The sequence below is a fragment of the Babylonia areolata genome, chromosome 22, assembly GCF_041734735.1.
Source record: "Babylonia areolata isolate BAREFJ2019XMU chromosome 22, ASM4173473v1, whole genome shotgun sequence".
Taxonomy (NCBI): domain Eukaryota; kingdom Metazoa; phylum Mollusca; class Gastropoda; order Neogastropoda; family Buccinidae; genus Babylonia; species Babylonia areolata.
This window is the reverse complement of record NC_134897.1, coordinates 10,195,743-10,216,352: the sequence shown is the minus strand read 5'-3', so window position 1 is coordinate 10,216,352 and position 20,610 is coordinate 10,195,743. Positions and strand designations below refer to the sequence as shown.

At 44.2% G+C, this 20,610-nt stretch overlaps 1 protein-coding gene across 6 annotated transcripts in view; it reads left to right on the top strand.

Annotated features, from left to right (window-relative positions):
* Window positions 1–20,610, top strand: part of LOC143297010 (dmX-like protein 2) — a 137,244-nt gene that overhangs the window by 85,807 nt on the left and 30,827 nt on the right. For all 6 annotated transcript variants that reach the window (XM_076609134.1, XM_076609132.1, XM_076609133.1 and 3 more), the window contains exons 41-51: window positions 159–419; window positions 1,174–1,298; window positions 2,528–2,643; window positions 3,063–3,302; window positions 6,028–6,191; window positions 7,027–7,154; window positions 8,236–8,366; window positions 9,449–9,644; window positions 10,792–10,912; window positions 14,341–14,445; window positions 16,529–16,653. In XM_076609134.1, coding sequence (XP_076465249.1) covers window positions 159–419; window positions 1,174–1,298; window positions 2,528–2,643; window positions 3,063–3,302; window positions 6,028–6,191; window positions 7,027–7,154; window positions 8,236–8,366; window positions 9,449–9,644; window positions 10,792–10,912; window positions 14,341–14,445; window positions 16,529–16,653 — 1,712 coding nt within the window. The remainder of the gene's footprint in view (window positions 1–158; window positions 420–1,173; window positions 1,299–2,527; window positions 2,644–3,062; window positions 3,303–6,027; window positions 6,192–7,026; window positions 7,155–8,235; window positions 8,367–9,448; window positions 9,645–10,791; window positions 10,913–14,340; window positions 14,446–16,528; window positions 16,654–20,610) is intronic.

Sequence of the window (20,610 nt, the reverse complement as noted above, 5' to 3'; positions counted from 1 at the left end):
TATCCGTCTCTTTCGAAGACAATTCTCGTCTTTACTGGGGTCCGGTGGGTTAGGGGTTTGGGTGGGGGTGGGGGGGTGGGGGGGCCTGGCCTTAGACAGCGAGCCCAGTCTTCCTTACGGAGACAAAAACTTTTAGAAAACGATTCTTGTCCATGCAGGGGTCCAGTGGAGGGGGCCTGGCCTCGGTGCACATGGAGCTGCTCCTCCTCCTCCAGGAGCTGCAGCAGGAGAGGGCCAAGCACCAGCTGCAGTCCCCGCTGCCCTTCCCCACCACCCTGCCCCTGCTGTCGGCCAGTCTGGCCAGCTCGCGCACGGTCATCGCCGACCCCATCCAGTACCTGCAGCGAATGTCCCACGATCTGCTGCAGGCCATCACGGCCTACTCGTCTCCTCCGTCTGCTTCTTCCAACATGACTCAGGTGAGGGGATTGGTGGTTTTGTGGGAGGAGGGTGTGTTGGGGGTGGGGTGGGGGGCGTTGGGTCTGTTTGTATGGGGTGTGGGTGGGGAGTTAGGGGAGGTAGGGGGCTTAGTGTTTGTGTGCGTGTGTGTGTGTGTTTTAGGGTGAGTTGTTTGTGTGTGTGTGTGTGTGTGTTTCAGGGTGGGCAAAGCGTGTGTATGTGTGTGTGCGTGTGCATGCACGCTTGGGAGTTTGCATGTGCACAAAACCTAGCAATTTAGCATACGCTCTCAAGGCTTGATCAGTATGTTGGGTTTATGTGAAGATCAGGCATCTGCTCTTTTTTTTAATACGCTTATTTTGAGGCAGATGGAGTGTGTTGTATATGGATCAGTCTGTATGGTTTGACACCTTCAAACTGAAACTGAAAGCTTTTCTTTTTTCTTCTTTGTGTGTGTGTGTGTGTGTGTGCACGCACTTTTGTATGCATCAGTATATTTTCTATTCTTTGTAGTTGTGGTGAAATGAAATATTCTCTTGGTCAGAATATTTTTTGATGATGATGATTGTAACAATGACGATGTGACCAGCTGTATTGCAGGCAAAATGGTGTCACTGAGAAGCATTCAGGTAAATGTCTGTTATGACGATGATGATGATGATGTGGTGATAATGATGTTGATGGTGATGATAATGATGTGACTTTCTCAGTGATGATGATGATGTGTTGATGTTGATGTCGGTGAGGATAATGATGTGACTGTCTTGTTGTCAGGTGGTGTCAATGAGAAGTCTGGCGGTGTCGCTGTCGTCGTGTATATACCAGTGTCTGTGCGACAGCGACAGCTTCAGCGTCAACATGGCACGGGCAGCTGACACCAACCAGGAAACCTTCATGGGGTGGGTACCCGGGGTGGCGGGTACCCGGGGGTGGTGGTTGTGGGCAGATTCAAACCGGTCTGCCTTTGGTTGAAACAGTTTCTTTTTTTGTTTTTTGACTCACTTTTGTAAACAAAGTGTCTATGTTTTAACCTGGTGTTCGGTTGTCTGTGTGTGTGTGTGTGTTTGTGTGTGTCCGTGTGTCTGTGTGTCCATGGTAAACTTTAACATTGACATTTTCTCTGCAAATACTTTGTCAGTTGACACCAAATTAGGCATAAAAATAGGAAAAATTCAGTTCTTTCCAGTCATCTTGTTTAAAACAATATTGCACCTCTGGGATGGGCATAAAAAAAAAGAAGCCTAATTATATGCAAACTGCATTTACTGTTATATTTATATTTTTTGTATTCTCTAAACTTGGCACTTTGATCTCATATTCTGACACAACAACAAGAGCAGTCATTATTATCATTTTTTGTTCAAACGGGAACTTCTTTTGCTAAGCATGGAATTTTTATTAATTTTGCAAACGTTTTGGTGCAGATAGTAAAGAAGGGAAATTACTCTGTAATTAAAGCAAGGGGACTTGATTTATCACAAGTGAGTCTTGAAGGCCTTGCCTCTCTTGTTGTTGTTGGTTTTTTTTTTTTGTTTTTTTTTCAAAACATATCGCCATAGAAAACCAGTCACAAATTTAACAGACAATAAGAAAGTCTTATGTTTAAGATCGTGTTGTCGTTTCGTTGGGCATTGTACTTTGTGTGTTACCTGAAGTCATGTGTGTTTATGTGTGTGTGGATGGGCGGGTAGATGTGTGTGTGTTTCTGTGTGCATTGAGTGGGATGGGATGTTAGTGATTGGTGAGGGGAGTTGAGGTCAGATGGATATTTATATATGTGGTATAGTGTTTTGGGGTACGTACAGACGTGTGCATGCGTGTGTGTGTGTGTGTATGTGTGTGTGTGTGTATATTTGATCTTCTGCTTGCGTATACACAGGAAGGGGGTTCAGGCACAAGCCGGGTGTGCACATATGTTGACCTAGGAGATCAGAAAAATGTCCACCCTTTACCCACCAGGTGCTGTTACCGAGATTCGAACCCAAGACCCTCAGATTGAAAGTCCTACGCTTTAACCACTCGGCTATTGCGTCCGTCAGAATGAATGATAAATCCATGTCCTGATGTTTCCTTTTCCCCAAAGAATGGGAAGAATAATGTATGTATACTGCAGTGTTTGTGGTTCCAGAGGAGTGTACGTGGCCCCCAACAGCAGCCTGATGGCAGGCATCATTCGCCAGCGCCATCGCTCTGAGACCGGCAGCAGTGAGGATCGTATCAACACCTTACCTGCCAAATGGCCAGGTGTGTGTCCCTGTGTGTCTGTCAGGTTGTGGTGGAGTGAATGGTTGACAGTGTTGGAAATGGTTATTTGATTTTTTTTTTTTTTTTTTTTCCTTGAAGAAAAGGTTTTTAATGGAAGAAACAGTTTTTGTGTGCGTGTGCGTGTACATGTACACACAGCTTTGACTCCCCTTCAGTCTCCTAATTGTGATGTGTAACACATGCAGGCACACACACACACACATGCACACACACACACACACACGTACACACACACACACACACACGCACACGCACACAGGCCATGAGACACATACGAATTAATCCCCCTCCCCTCCCCCCTGAAAACAACATACCCAATAAAATAACTCCTTTCTGTCTCCCCCCCCCCCCCCCCCCCCACACACCCCTGGCCCCCCCACCCCTCCACCCCTCCACAGGAGTGACGTCCCTTCAGTGCCTGCTGGTGAGCGGTAAGGATGAGGACGCCCCCAAGCTTCACGTCTTGCTGTGCGAGGCCCTGCTGTCTGTGTATGTCTCCCTCCTCATCAACGGCCTGGCCATGTTCGAAACCCAGATCCTCTACCGTCTCCTGGCCAACCGCCTGGACCAGCACACCTGGGGCACGCTGTTTGGGGGCGGCTGTCGGACAGCGCTGAAGGTTGAGAAGTCCATCCCCAGTAAGTATGCTGCTGGCAACACAGTGGTTGTTTCACGTAGACGTAGTTATGATAATGTGCACTTGTTTGAGTAAATTGCAACGTAGTAACTCCGTTCTGTTTTGCATAGAAGATAATGCAGTTTGTTTTTGGTGGGGTTTTTTTTTTTGTGCTCAGCTTTCAACTCAAACACCTTATGATAAGAGCGCTTTTAAAAAATTTATCAATGTGTGGTTAAATTCTGTCCAGACGGTGTTGTGAATTGGAATTATATCGAGGGTAGTAAGTACGTGTGCGTGTGTGTGCGTGTGTGCATGCATGCTGTGTGCATGTTCGTGTGTATGTGTGTAGAGGTTGAGAATGGGGTTGGGTATGGGTGGGCATGTGTGGGTGTGTATTTGTGATTGTATTTTGTGTTTTTATGTGCTGGCAAGAAGATTTTCCTTGTTTCACAAGGACATGATAAAGTCTGTGGTCCAAAGTCAACCTGGTGATACGACGTATGTGGCAGTGAAAATAAACTTTGCCGTGAATCGGAATAAAAACAGCTGACGAACAGCCCACACTGACACACACAACACTGTGAGGGGGTTGGGGGGGAAGGCAGTCAGGGCAGGTTCAGTGAGGTGGGAATTGACTGAACAAAGGGACGGGCGCAATAGCCAAATGGTTAAAGCGTTGGGCTTTTCAATCTGAGGGTCCCGGGTTCGAATCATGGTGACGGTGCCTGGTGGGTAAAGGGTGGAGATTTTTCGATCTCCCAGGTCAAGACCTGCTAGTGCCTGAACCCCCTTCGTGTGTATACGCATGCAGAAGATCAAATACGCACGTTAAAGATCCTGTAATCCATGTCAGAGTCCGGTGGGTTATGGAAACAAGAACATACCCAGCATGCACACCCCCGAAAGCGGAGTATGGCTGTCAACATGGCGGGTTTAAAACGGTCATACACGTAAAAGCCCACTCGCGTATATACGAGTGAACGTGGGAGTTGCAGCCCACGAACGCCGAAGAAGAAGAAGACTGAACAAAGGGAGCGGCACAGTATTTGGTTTGACCTGATTGATTACTTACATATTATTGATAACGATAATGGTGATGTTGATGATGATGACATTGGTGATGATGATGATGATGATGGTCTTAGTGCAAATGACAAGAGCAGTAGTGATAATGATAATGGTTATAATAACCAATAAAAATGATATTAATAGTGACAATAAAAATGATAATAATAATAATAGTGCTGAAAATGATAATGGTGATAACAATAACAACAATGGAGCAACAACAGCAACAATAATGATAATGATGACAACAACAACAACAGCAACAATAATGATAATAATAATAATAATGTAATGATAATGTAATGATAATAATGATGATAATGAATAATAACAATGAATCATATTTATAAAGGTCTAATGATAGAAATAACAAGAATGAAACAACAACAGCAGCAGTAATAATAATAATAATAATAATAATGATGATGGTAATAACAAGTATGTTGATAACAATAATAATGATAATGAACAATAACAACAATGAACCACATCCGTAAAGCTCAAAACCTTAACCAATGCGACTCAGCACCCTAAGATACATGCCTGACACGTCTGACACATGCCTGACACGTCTGACACATGCCTGACACAGTCCTAACATGCCTGACACGTCTGACACATGCCTGACACATTCCTAACACATGCCTGACGCGTCTGACACAGTCCTGACACATGCCTGACACGTCTGATACATGCCTGACACAGTCCTGACACATGCCTGACACATGTCTGACACATGCCTGACACAGTCCTGACACATGCCTGACACGTCTGACACATGCCTGACACAGTCCTGACACATGCCTGACACATGCCTGACACAGGCCTGACACATGCCTGACACACGTCTGACACATGCCTGACACATGCCTGACGTGTCTGACACATGCGTGACACATGCCTGACACGTGCCTGACATGTCTGATACATGCCTGACACAGTCCTGACACATGCCTGACACGTCTGATACATGCCTGACACAGTCCTAACACATGCCTGACACACGTCTGACACATGCCTGACACATGCCTGACATGTCTGACACATGCCTGACACATGCCTGACACGTCTGACACATGCGTGACAGTCCTAACACATGCCTGACACAGTCTTAACACATGCCTGACGCATCTGACACAGTCCTGACACATGCCTGACACGTCTAATACATGCCTGACGCAGTCCTAACACATGTCTGACACACGCCTGACACACACCTGACACACGCCTGTTACATGCCTGACACACGCCCGACACGCCTGACACATGCCTGACATGTCTGACACATGCCTGACACAGTCCTAACATGCCTGACACGTCTGACACATTCCTGACACATGCCTGACGCATCTGACACATGCCTGACACAGTCCTGACACATGCCTGACACGTCTGACACATGCCTGACACAGTCCTAACACATGCCTGACACATGCCTGACACATGCCTGACACAAGTCTGACACATGTCTGACACATGCCTGACACACGCCTGACACATGCATGACACAAGCCTGACACGTCTGACACATGCCTGACACATGCCTGACACGTCTGACACACGCCTGACACACGCCTGACATGTCTGACACATGCCTGACAGTCCTAACACATGCCTGACACGTCTGACACGTGCTTGACACGTCTGACACATGCCTGACTGCTTGCTGCCAACAGAGCTGGGTGGGGACCCCCTGTCGGTGCAGCGACTGAAGCTGCACATGAAGGTGATGGGCCCTCCTCGGGAGAAGAAGGAGGAGAAGGACGCTCCTGTGAAGGAGACCTACAAGGAGAAGTTTGTGCCGCCTGACCTCAGCATGATCACCTACTTCATGACCAAGGTAGGATGCAAAACAAAGAAAGCAAAAAACAAAAGAGAGAGGGAGAGAGAGAGAGAGAGAGAGAGAATAACATTTGACCGTCATAATACATGTTAAAACGGGAATGGAATCAGGCCGAGCAGAAACTCAGCATGTTTACCTACTTTATGACCAAGTTAGGATGCAAACCCAAACAAAAAAAAAAAAAAAAAGAGAGAAAAAAAGAAACCTTTAAAAGTTGTGTTACCTGTTTAAAACAGGAATATAATCACTCTCTCTCTCGCACAAAAATACATCACACACGGACACACACACACACACACACACACACACACACGGACACACACACAGACACACACACATGGACACACACACATGCACACACACACATGCACACACACATGGACGGACACACACACAGACACACACAGACACACACACATGGACACACACACACTGACACACACCCGCACACACACACACACACACACACACACACGGACACACACACGCATGCATGCACGCATGCAAGCAGAGCTCAGCAGAAAGGAAAACCATTATCCACTGGCAATGACAGTGCCCATTTCATGATCACCACCACCACCAACCTACCAACAACAAGGGAAATTTGACTGTTAAATTTTGTTGATGTTTATGTCGTGTGTGTGCATGTGTGTATGTGATGTGTGTGTGTGTGTGTGTGTGTTTTATATGTGCTTACACATGTGTGCATTTGTGTTTGTGTGTGTGTGTGTGTGTGTGTGTGTGTGTGTGTGTGTGTGACTCTGTGTGTGTGTGTGTGTGACTCTGTGTGTGTGTGTGTGACTCTGTGTGTGTGTGTGTGTGTGTTGTGCAGCCTTTCATCCAGTCCAGCAACTCTGTCATCGACTACGACTCTGACGACTTGTTGGAGTCTGAGGATGAGCTGGATGGTGATGATGACCTGGATGACGATGAGATGGACAGAGGGAGACCCAACACACTGTGAGCATTTCCTCTCCCCCCCACCCCGTCCTGCCCAATAGATTGATTACTCATACTATGCTGTTGTACCGTGACCTACTGATGTGGACTCGGGCAGGGGTCTAATTCCCTGTGAGAATTCCCACTCTTTTGGAAAAAAAAAAGTTTTGTTTTATTTATCTGTTCATTTACCTGTTAGTTTGTTTATTTATTCATGCACTTATTTATTTGTTGAAATAGATATACAACATGGAGGCTAATTCAGAATTTAAAAAAATGAAGAAAAATAGAAACCAACTCAGTTTACATGTTGCCTCATAATGAATTTGAAAAGAAAGGTTTTTGAGCGTGTGTGTGTGTGTGTGTGTGTGTGTATGTGTGTTTCAGTGAATGTGTGCCCATGCGCTTTTTGTGTGTTTGTGTGTGTGTGCGCTTGCATATGTTAGTCTATATATGTGTGTGTGCATGTGTGTGTGTATATATTCACTTGCATGTTTGTGTATTACAGTGGAGTGATGGCCTAGAGGTAACACGTCCGCCTAGGAAGCGAGAGAATCTTGAGTGCGCTGGTTCGAACCACGGTTTAACCACCAGTATTTTCTCCCCCTCCACTAGACCTTGAGTGGTGGTCTGGACGCTAGTCATTCGGATGAGACGATAAACCGAGGTCCTGTGTGCAACATACACTTAGCGCACGTAAAAGAACCCACGGCAACAAAAGGGTTGCTCCTGGCAAAATTCTGTAGAAAAATCCACGTTGATAGGAAAAACAAATAAAACTGCACGCAGGAAAAAATACAATAAAAATTGGTGGCGCTGTAGTGTAGCGACGCGCTCTCCCTGGGGAGAGCAGCCCAAATTTCACACAGAGAAATCTGTTGTGATAAAAAGAAATACGAATACAAATACAAATATATTTGCATATAATTGTGTGCGTGCAGAGTGTATATGCATGTGTGTGCACATATGCGTACGTGCATGTGTGTGCGCATGTTTGTGTGTGTGTGTGCATACATGCATATATGCATGTGCATTTGTATGTGAATGTTAGTGCATATGTAAATGTGTATGTGTGTGTGTGTGTGTGTGCCCCATTCCACAGGAAGCTGTGGGGGCAGCAGGAGCACTGTGACCCCAACTCGTACAGCTGGTGTTTGATGAGGTACGCCATCATGAGGGCCGTCCTCCTCAACCTCCGATTATTCCTGCCCCAGGTCGGCATCGAACTCTCAGGTAAATAACAACCACCCTCCAGTCCCCAGCACCCTCACTTTTTTTTCATAAATATTTTGTATACATAGAAGACAAAGTTGTGTACACATGCATATATTTATATGCACCCCAGAAGACGAAGTTGTGTACACATGCATATTTGTGTATGCACTCTAGAAGACAAAGTTGTATACACATGCACACAAGCCTGTTCCTTCCACAGGTCGGCATCAAACTCTCAGGTAAATAACCCCGCTGCCAAACCTCCTCATTTTTGTTTTTTCTTATAAATAAATAAATATTTTGCACACATAGAAGACAAAGTTGTGTATACATGCATACATGCATATGCATTCTGGAAGACAAAGTTGTATGTACTGGCATACATGCATGTGGACTCAAGCACACCACGCATGCACACACAAACATGCCACACATGCCACCATGTGTGTATACGCAAGCAGAAGATCAAATACGCACGTTAAAGATCCTGTAATCCATGTCAGCGTTCGGTGGGTTATGGAAACGGGAACATACCCAGCATGCACACCCCCGAAAGCGGAGTATGGCTGCATACATGGCGGGGTAAAAACGGTCATACACGTAAAATTCCACTCGTGTGCATACGAGTGAACGTGAGAGTTGCAGCCCACGAACGCAGAAGAAGAAAGCTTTGAAGAAACAAATTGATATGGCTTCAAACTTCATTTGCGTTCCTCTGTGTGTGTGTGTGTGTGTAATGAAAACAAGGACATTTGGTATGCCCAATCTAATGATAAAAAATCCCAGGGCGTTTACAGTGAAAAATACAATGAAATATACATACTAAAATCTCACGAATACACCAGCATGCGCAAATCCTCCCTCTCAGACTCGAACCAGCAAACCCACACCCACTCCACACAAGATGTAGGCACACGCACAGGCATGAGCATGCACATCATGGCCATTCAAGGCATATGAACGTGTGTACGTTTAAAGGTAGTAAAAATAATTGTAGAAAAGAAAAGCATAAAAGTGAAGACAATGTGTGTGTGTTTGTGTGTGTGTGTGTGTGTGTGTGTGTGTTTGTGTGTGTGTGTGTGTGTGTGTGTGACACACAGAGCTGCCGATCGTGTCGCCGATGCTGCACGCGGTGGTGCGGCTGTTGGAGCGGTGGGAGGCGATGATGCAGGCCCGACTGGACCTGTTCCCCGGCCCCCCCGACAACTTCATCAACGGCCTGACCCTGCAGGTCATCTCCGGCAAACCCAACTCCAAGCTGGAGGCCCTGCTCAGTGCTGAAAACACTCCCTTTGTGTAAGTGGGGCACCGGCTGAAAACACTCCCTTTGTGTAAGTGGGGCACCGGCTGAAAACACTCCCTTTGTGTAAGTGGGTCAGCGATGTGCTGAAAACACTCCCTTTGTGTAAGTGGGGTACCGGCTGAAAACACTCCCTTTGTGTAAGTGGGGCACCGGCTGAAAACACTCCCTTTGTGTAAGTGGGTCACCGGCTGAAAACACTCCCTTTGTGTAAGTGGGTCAGTGATGTGCTGAAAACACTCTCTTTGTGTAAATGGGACACAAGCTGAAAACACTCCCTTTGTGTAAGTGGGGCACCGACTGAAAACACTCCCTTTGTGTAAGTGGGTCAGCGATGTGCTGAAAACACTCCCTGTGTGTAAATGGGTCACCAGCTGAAAACACTCCCATTGTGTAAGTGGGTCACCAGCTGAAAACACTCCCATTGTGTAAGTGGGACACAAGCTGAAAACACTCCCTTTGTGTAAGTGGGGCACCGGCTGAAAACACTCCCTTTGTGTAAGTGGGTCAGCGATGTGCTGAAAACACTCCCTTTGTGTAAGTGGGTCACCAGCTGAAAACACTCCCTTTGTGTAAGTGGGTCACCAGCTGAAAACACTCCCTTTGTGTAAGTGGGTCACTTGCTGTCAGTGATGTGATGAAAACACTCCCTTTGTGTAAGTGGGTCACCGCTGTGGTGAAAACACTCCCTATTTTTCAGAACAGGTAGGTAGACAAGAAGTCTTTTTTTCGGAACAGGCTGCCTACCTAGATAGGGCTGATTGACAGCTGTCTCTTAGGCGCTCATCATTTGTTTCCTGTGTCATTCAGTCAAACACAAACACACAGTCACACAGATGCAGATGTACACAGGCAGGCACACATGCATGCACACACACACACACATGCGCGCGCACGCACGCATACACAGAGTGAGTATTGGAGTGGATTTTACTACAAAATTGTTCCAGGAACAACTATCTTGTTGGGTTCTTTAACGTGTGCATGCTCGCACGGGACCGCAGTTTATGGAGGATAATTGGAATGTGAATGTGGCAAGGGGAGGTAAGTTTTGAAGCTGATGAGAAGTGCTAGTTATGTGTCACACTTTCGTTCTCTCCTGCAGCATTCGGTAGGGTCTGAAGGCTGTATTTCTGGTTACAGGAACAGCCCCGCCACGTTGCCGGTGAAGAGACTGTGGCTCCACCTAGTGCACCAGAAGAGTCTACAGGATGTCTTTCTTCGCTACGTCTACAAACAGTCCCACAAGCACATCAGTAGTGATGTAAGGAGATCGATGGATAAAAATTGAGCGTGTGTCTGTGTTGATGGTTAGTGTCTTTCTGTGCTACATCTACAGTCCCACAAACACCAGCCGCCGTGGTGAAGTGGTTCGAATCCCAGTGGAGGTGGGTTTTTAACCCCTAGGCTGCCTGCATGACGAGATAACTCGTCATGGCAAGCATGTATGCTTCGCTGCCTGCATGACGAGATAACTCGTCATCGAAATATTCTGACTTTTCCCTGCTTTGCATTCAGTTCATTGACAAAAATGCTGGTAGCTTTAGCTTGGGGAATCTTTCTGGATTCTATTCATAGCTAGAAACACCATCTGCGTCATAAGGCAGTCCTTTATTTGAACGTTTTGGTTGGGTTACTGGCCGCAGTCTTTGCCTGGCTCCTCTCCTCGCTCGCTCAACAAAATGTCGGACTGACTCCGTGCTCAAGACATGCGCTCGTGGCGAACTAAATCAACCAAGATTACTTTCTTCAGCTAATGCTCAGAAAGAATTGGAGCATAAATTCGAAGGAGAAGACAGTGGTGAACATTTATAGGACGATTTGATAGAAAATAAAGGGAGCAATCAAGAGAGTGGCCAAGATACAACTATCAGTGAGTGATGCAGGCTGTTCAACTCTAGCAGACGAATTTTTAGCAGGGCACCGTATGAGCTATTTTCTTGGCACTCAGCCAACGCGGTCTGATGAAGTGACGATGTGAGAGGGGTGAAGAGGAGGGGGGTGGAGACTGAGGGGGCGTGGCCTCACATCCATATTATCACTTGCAGAAGTCACAATGCATCTATTTCTTTTTCAGTTTTTTTATATTGTGGTTGTTCTAGTATGATTTTGTGTGTGCAGATATCCATTTGTCCAGAAAATGATATTTTTGTGCAAATTACCAGACTAATGTTTGTAATGAACAAGTTGAAAATGTGACAAAAAACAAAACACTGATTTCAAAACAACAGCATGTCACTTAAAATGCATAAAATGGGAAAACATCATGTGTTTTGTATTCTTTATTCATTTCCCTTTCAGAAAATATATACTTTTATGGGTCTTTCTCCAATAACAAAGAGCACAGAATTTTTTGAAAATTTATACCCGTTTTTTGTGAAAAAACCCTGGCAAATAGATTTCACTTAAATCTTATTTTCCTGGCAGCGAAAGGGTTAACCCAGTGGCCGGCTCCTACCCAGAGTTGAGTGTGCTGTGGTCTTAAATGGGGAGACTGGGACCACACAGTCGAGTGTCATCCACTTCAAGGATGCATCTTTGGGTGTGTTGCTCTAATTACCTGACCAACACTGCAAGTGTCTGTATCTCTCGGGCCTGGTTAATGCCGGGATATCATTATGACAGGAAGCGTAGAGTACAGCCTTGTCACGCAGTCCCAGACCAAAATGGACCTCCATAGCAACATCGTCATCATCGTCATCCTCCTCCTCCTTCATCATCATCAATATAAACAAAATAGTCTCAAAGTCTGTGGCCTTTCATGCCCTGCTCTCATGGTGACCTCAGTTTCGATACCCCTCCACTTCCGTGCTTGGGGTGAGTCCTGTCAATGTCGTCAGTGTCGGCAGATTCATGGGGGGCTGTTGTTTGAGGGACGTGGTGGCGGTCTCCACTCTGGGAAGGACGCTCACTCAGTCTGGCTCCGCGACTAAGCCATTATTGTCGTTAGTAGGGGACTTAGAAGGTGGTGTCCTAAGTACGCTAAAACAGACCAGGCACCACTGAACACCACCAAAGTGACTGAGCAGCAGTGCAGGGTCTCCTCTGGTGTGTGGCCTCCTGGCGACCTAACAACGATGATTCCCTGTATACTGCCGACGCTGGAACTGCGACGAACGAACCCGGGTGTGGCCGTGAATGGGGGAATCCAAATGAGCAGTGTGGGAGTAATACCACTGAAACGGTGAAGATGATGGGGCAGCAAAAAACAACAACCAAAAACAAACAAAAAACCCCAGTCCCACAAACACATCAGTTGCTAGCAATGGGAGGAGTTTGGTTGATAAAGATTTAGCGTGTCATCTGTGTTGTTGGTTCATTGGATATTGTTGTATTTTCTCAGGAATGCTGGAAGACCTTGCAGGAGAAATAATCCCCACCTTCTGGAAATTTTCTCTTTTCTATCGCTCTCTGTGTTTCTGGCTTTCCTGGTTTTTTTCTTTCTGTTGCCTTTTCCTTTCTTAGTTTCTGCTTTGCTGGTCCATTCACCAACATTTAAAAAGAAATTGTTGAATGTTTTTGTTGGTCTTTATCTGAACTTCATCATCATGGATTCTTACAGTGTTGTATCCTTTTTTTGGGGGGGGGGGGCCAAGATCATGTGCAGATTTGGGTTTTATATACTTGATATATATGGTTTTGTTTATTATGTAAAAAAAAAATGTTTATGATCAGGTTAGTTGTTTTTCTATATCCTGTGATGAAAATGTCTTGATGCCTGTGATGAGTTAACGGAAGGATTTTATGCGTTAACGACAGGGAGAGATGAGGATGCATAGGTGACAGAGGTCGTGATGAGTTAAAAGAACGGAGTAATGAGTTAATGGAAGAGACCAGTGAGGTAACAGAAGGGCATGATGAGTTAAGAGAAAATGTTATAAGTTAACCGAAGAGCGTTATAGGTTGACAGAAGGGCGTTACAGGTTTACAGAAGGGCTTTATAAGTTAACCGAAGGGCGTTATAGGTTGACAGAAGGGCGTTACAGGTTTACAGAAGGGCTTTATAAGTTGACAGAAGGGTGTTATAGGTTGACTGAAGGGTGTTACAGGTTTACAGAAGGGCTTTATAAGTTGACAGAAGGGCGTTATAGGTTGACTGAAGGGTGTTACGGGTTTACAGAAGGGCGTTATAAGTTGACAGAAGGGTGTTATAGGTTGACTGAAGGGTGTTACGGGTTTACAGAAGGGCGTTATAAGTTGACAGAAGGGTGTTATAGGTTGACTGAAGGGTGTTACGGGTTTACAGAAGGGTGTTATAAGTTGACAGAAGGGCATTATAGGTTGACTGAAGGGTGTTACGGGTTTACAGAAGGGCGTTATAAGTTGACAGAAGGGTGTTATAGGTTGACTGAAGGGTGTTACGGGTTTACAGAAGGGCGTTATAAGTTGACAGAAGAGCGTTATAGGTTGACTGAAGGGCATTACGGGTTTACAGAAGGGCGTTATAGGTTGACTGAAGGGCGTTCCGGTTTTTCAGAAGGGCGTTATAAGTTGACAGAAGGGCGTCATAGGTTGACAGAAGGGCGTTATGGGTTTACAGAAGGGCATTATAAGTTGACAGAAGGGCGTTATAGGTTGACAGAAAGGTGTTACGGGTTGACAGAAGGGCGTTATAAGTTGACAGAAGGGAGCAGTGAGGTAATTGAAGGGTGTTATGAGTAACGGGATGTCATGATGGTGTGGGGTGTGCAGGAGGAGTCGATGCGGACAGGCAGCAGTGATGAACCCAGGCTGCAGGACCCCATGAAGGTGGTGCACAAGGAGCAGGAGATCATCACCAGCTTTGCTGTCAATCAGGTCAGTGACACTCCTCACTCTGTCACTCTTTGGGGCTGGCTGGGTGTTTGTTTGGCTCTCTCTCTCTCTGTCATTGTCTCTTTATCTGGCTCTCTCTCTCTCTCTCTGTCTTTGTTATTGTCTCTTTATCTGGCTCTCTCTCTCTGTCATTGTCTCTTTATCTGGCTCTCTCTCTGTCTCTGTCATTGTCTCTTTATCTGGCTCTCTCTCTCTGTCATTGTCTCTTTATCTGGCTCTCTCTCTCTCTGTCTTTGTCATTGTCTCTTTATCTGGCTGTCTCTCTCTCTCTCTGTGTCTTTTTCATTGTCTCTTTATCTGGCTGTCTCTCTCTCTCTCTGTCTTTGTCTTTTAAACTGTCTGAATCTGAATCTGAATCTCTGTCTTTTTCATTGTCTCTTTATCTGGCTCTTTATCTGGCTCTCTCTCTCTCTCTCTGTCTTTGTCATTGTCTCTTTATCTGGCTCTCTCTCTCTGTCTGTCTCTTTATCTGGCTCTCTCTCTCACTCTCTCTCTCTCTCTCTCTCTCTCTCTCTCTCTCTCTCTCTCTCTCTGTGTCTTTGTCATTGGCTCTTTATCTGGCTCTCTCTCTCTCTCTCTGTCTTTGTCATTGTCTCTTTATCTGGCTCTCTCTCTCTGTCATTGTCTCTTTATCTGGCTCTCTCTCTCTGTCATTGTCTCTTTATCTGGCTCTCTCTCTCTGTCATTGTCTCTTTATCTGGCTTTCTCTCTCTCTCTCTCTCTCTCTCTCTCTCTCTCTCTGTCGTTCTCTCATTATCTGGCTGTATATCTCTCTCTCTCTCTCTCTTTGTCATTGTCTCTTTATCTGGCTGGCTGTCTCTGTCTCTGTGTTAGTCTCTCTCTCTCTCTCTCTCTCTCTCTCTCTCTTTCTCCTCTCTCTGTATTTGTCTCTTGTCTCTGTTTCTGGCTGGCTGTCTCTGTCTGTTGGGCTGTCTTTCTCTCTCTCTATCTTTGTCTCTGTGTCTCTCTGTCTTTGTCTCTATCTCTGTCTCTGCGTTGGGCTGTTTCTTTCTCTGTCTTTGTCTCTGTTTCAGTGTTGGGCTGTCTCTTTGTCTCTGTTTCTGTGTTGGGTTGTCTCTTTGTCTCTCTCTGTCTTTGTCTCTGTCTCTGTTTCTGTCTTTGGCTGTCTCTCTCTCTTCAATTTTTCCTTTACATTAACATTGAATTTTCATGAAGACTTTGTAAATTGTATTACATATATATGTTGATTCATTTATTTTTTATTTGTGATTTAGTTTATGCTATTTATTTCATTCTTTTTCTCTTTTTTCTGTAGTATTTTTTTTTTCTTAGGGTGTGGTGTAATATTTCAGCATATCCATTTTACCCTCATTGAAACATTTGCCATTGTCATTGTTTCTGACAGTTTCTACTGGTTGTCTGAGCTATTAGCTGTGATGATAAATAAATAGATAAACAAATAAATTAATAACAGGAGTTGATAAATGAATTTACGTGAGTGATTAAAGCACGATTTAAAAACAAAACAAAAAACGATTAAGTAGATTAATAAATGAATGAATGAATAATTAGTATAGCAGGGGGTTGATAAGTAATTGAGTGAAAAGGGGTTGAAGGAGTGAATTGTTTTTAACCCGGTGTTCGGTTGTCCGTGTGTGTATGTGTGTCTGTGTCTGTGTGTCCGTGGTAAACTTTAACATTGACATTTTCTCTGCAAATGCTTTGTCAGTTGACACCAAATTAGGCATAAAAATAGGAAAAATTCAGTTCTTTCCAGTCATCTTGTTTAAAACAATATTGCACCTCTGGGATGGGCACACCCCCCCAATTATTATCATTTTTTGTTCAAACAGGAACTTCTTTTGCTAAGCATGGAAGTTTTATTTATTTTGCAAATGTTTTGGTGCAGAGAGTGAAAAAGGGAAATTACTCTGTAATTAATGCTAGGGGACTTAATGTGCTTTAAACTGATCTCTCTCATCTTAAACATTACATTTTGAAATTATACTCAATACATAAAAAGCTTGGATTTTTTTTTTTTTTTTAAAGTGTATCACAAGTGAGTCTTGAAGGCCTTGCCTCTCTTGTTTATCGCTGTGTTCAGCCCAACGAGAACTCCCTGGCCCTGGCCACTCACAGCAAACTGATAGAGCTGGACATCGGGCTGATCCTCCATCCCCCGGCCTACCTGACCGATGAGAACGAGTACGACATTGAGGTGCTCAGAAAGTGAGTACAGCTCTCCTCACAGATGTTCACAGCTTGAGTGTTGTTTTGTGTGTGGCATACCATGTGTCCATGTTGAAGAGGTGGGGTGTGGGGGTGGGTGTTTACTCTGTGTGTGTGTGTGTGTGTTGTTTGGGGGGCTGGGTGGGGGGTGGGTTGTTTTTTGTGCTTGTTGACTTGTGATGCATGTGGGTTTTTTTTCTGTTCAAGTGTTTTGTTGAGGCACAGACATGTGGGTGTAGATGATAGTGTTCTCGTGCTTGTTTATGTGTAAATTTGTATTTTGGTTGTGTTAGATTTTTTTTTCTACTTTGTTTTACAGGCTTTGTTTATGTTATGATAGACAGCATTAGGAATCGTTATATCCGTATCTGCTGTTGTATTTTTGTTGACCTTTTGAGATGCTTTTTCTTTACAGAAATTAAATGATACTTTGCAGCTATAATTTAGACAGGAATAACCACAAAAATGAGCAGAGTGTGGAAAAAACAGTTGGTTTTTTTTTTGTTGTTGTTATTTTTTTTTTCATAAAAGAAAACACACAAAACTTACATAAGAAAACTGCCACTATACATACAAACCAAATTTGCTAACAAACACCGCAAGTTTACACATGCGATACATGAAATTATACCTTGCACATACACAGACATGCACACAAGCAAGCAAGCATACAAACACATTCTTAATCGCAGGAAGCTTCAGTGGCTTCTCCCACAAAACGTCACCAGAATCATTTCTGTCTGCATTAATAAAAAAAATAAAAAAAAGAAAAAGAAAAAAAAGAAGTCTTGTTTTGCTCATTGAAGTATGTTAATGTCTTTTTTTTTTTGTCTTGCTTAGGAAACCCAGTTTGGCTGCTTATTGCTCTTTTCGAAGTTGTGCAGTTGTTAATTAAGGATTTGTAACATGGTAGATTGGAACTGCGTTAGCACAGAGTGATATCTACATATTGTGGAAATGATTTTTGTGTGCAAAACATGCATGCACCCACAGAGAAGAACAGACACCCAGAGATGCATGCACACATGCAGATGCACACACATGTGCAAGTTCACATACACACGCTCACACACACTCAGTGAAATTGAAAATCTGAATTCTTCATCATAAAACAGCAGCCGCAAACCCACCCATCACCCCCATTAAAAAAGAACTGCTGTGGTTACCACGTTATTCTAGAACTGATCATGCAGGATTATAACCAGCCTTCAAGTACAGTGTTGTTCATCATTTTTTAATTACATCTTTAAGCCCTTTTGTTGATTTTTTTTTTTAAACAAGTCTCCACTGGCTAAGCTAGGTTTTCTGCAAAATTGTCCATGTTACCCAATCAGTGACAAAGTAGAGTTTATTATTATTCTTTGAAATATATATTTTGATGTACGAGAGTGCAATGGCTGCTTATTTGGGCCAGTTTTATTTGGTTTTGCACTGGCTGTCTAACTCAGAGCTAAAGTTTTATTCAGCAGTGTATGTCTGAAAAAAAAGAGCCTGTGTCTGTGCTTCAGCATTATCTTGGTTGTTTTTTTTTTTTTATTAATATTTGTAAATTCCTTGCCCTTAGTCGGAACTAACCCTCTGAGCCTTTTTGCTTGAAGTTATGGCTGTGCCTCATTCCCCCAGTCCATCCCACCTCCAGTGTGTGTATGGCCTTGAAGCTGCTGCGTGGTGGGAAGGGGAGGTGACTGTGCGTTTGTGTAGGTAGATTGTTCAGTCAGGAACTGTGCTTACCAACATCCTCTTCATTCCCTGTAAGGCTGTATGGTGCGGAAAGCTGCCATCAGAAATCTTCTCTGCTGCCTGACTTGTGGTAGTCTTCAGATACCTCAGGGAAACCAGCCTTTCCTTGGCTGGGATAGTTGGCTTCTAAAATGTGACTGTGCAGTTTATAGTTGAAACAGTATGGACAAAAATATTTATATTGAGAATATTTGATGGAATTAAACACACACACACACACACACACACACACACACACACACATACACACACACACACACACAGATATATATAGAGAGAAAGTTTATTCAACAATGGAGTCATACCTTCACATTGGTCCTCACTGTGTGACATACACGCTTCACCTCTTGAGTGCTTTATACAGATAGTGAAAGGTTTGACAGTCTTTTCATTTATTGGTGAGGTAAACAAAATAAGTCTGAACAGGCAAGGGTGTTGAAAGTATTTGACTTGGATAAACTGTTCTCTTAGATCCTGTTAACACTGGACAGCATAGTATAGAATGAGCTTCTTCTTTGGTTTCTGGATATAATGAACAAATAAGATTTTGGTACATGATTGGCGATACTGAAAATTGTGGATAGATATTTCAGTCTCACCAAATCTAAATCTTGTTTCAGTGTTTTATGTTTCATTCTCATTCCATAGAGATATAAGTGGGTACGTAAGGAACCAGTGCAGTCTGACCTTGTAGTTTGAGAGACACAGGCACAGTGTTGAGAGACACAGGCACAGTGTTGAGAGACACAGGCACATTGTTAGGGTATGACAGTGGGGCCAGTGAAGGACAACCCACACCAATTCACCTCCCTGTGCTGAACAGAAATCAGATGAAGAAGAGCCACCGCACCTTCCCTTTGGCAGCGACAGTGTCCAGAAGTATGCGACTGACCTTTTTCAGTGCTGATGCAGCAGGGAAGCTGGTCAGAGGACCAGGGCTGAGGGTGGTCAGCCACTGTGTTGTATTTGTACCATGTGGAGTGATGGCCTAGAGGTAACGTGTCCGCCTAGGAAGCAAGAGAATCTGAGCGCGCTGGTTCGAATCACGGCTTGGCCACCGATAATTTTCTCCCCCTCCACTAGACCTTGAGTGGTGGTCTGGATGCTAGTCATTCGGATGAGACGATAAACCGAGGTCCCGTGTGCAGCATGCACTTAGCGCACGTAAAAGAACTCACGGCAACAAAAGGGTTGTTCCTGGCAAAATTCTGTAGAAAAATCCACTTTAATAGGAAAAACAAATCAAAATGCACGCAGGAAAAAAAAGAAAAAAAAAAGGGTGGCGCTGTAGTGTAGCGACGCGCTCTCCCTGGGGAGAGCAGCCCGAATTTCGCACAGAGCAATCTGCTGTGATAAAAAGAAATACAAATACAAATAGAAATGTGTGTTTCATTGTGTTCGCTGACTTTACTAGCATTGTCACCTGTTTGAACAGTCAGGTTATCATCCTGTTTCCATTAAAATAATTTTTGGTGAACAGTAGGCCATCGAATGATTGTTTCCTTTCCAAAATGTGCCTCTTGTTTTGTTTTGTTTTATTTGTATTTTTGTATCGCATTGACTCACTCCGGACGAATAGTTCTCTCCCTTGCTTTTCCCTTCCGATGACCCATTTGCTAGGGTTAGGAAAAAAAAATCACAAAAAATACAAAACTTCCAAACTGAATGAAACTCACAGTACTTGACCCACTGACCCCTCTCCTCACATCGTGTGAATGCCCACCCCCCTCCCTCTTCACTGCTCTCAGAAGCTGAATCACAATCAGTACCTACTTGCCAGTAGCTTTCTTCACTACAGATACTTTATTCAATGTCTTCATCATCCTTGTCAGTGTCGAAACTTTCAGTTTGAAGGATTTCAGTCACTCCAGCAGTGGTAAAAGCCGCTGTCATGATCTGGTTTGCTCCAAAAATTTCCACTTGTATCGCCTGTGATGTCATTTTTGATACGTATGCAGATTAGCTTGTCGTGTACCTCAACTCGCTGGCTCGCTGTGGAGTGTGTTGTTTCGGAATCTCATGGAGAAACTTTCCATTCGATCTTTGACATGTTCGCAATGCCCGGTGTAGCTGTGATTGTTATGCTACCCCATGAGTAAAACAGGGAAAAATTTTTAATTGTCAAAACCACTATAGCGTTCCGTCATCCGGAGTGAGTTAAATCCAGAGTGCTGAACCCATTCTGCTTTCTCTGCTATTTTAACTGCTTCGATATAG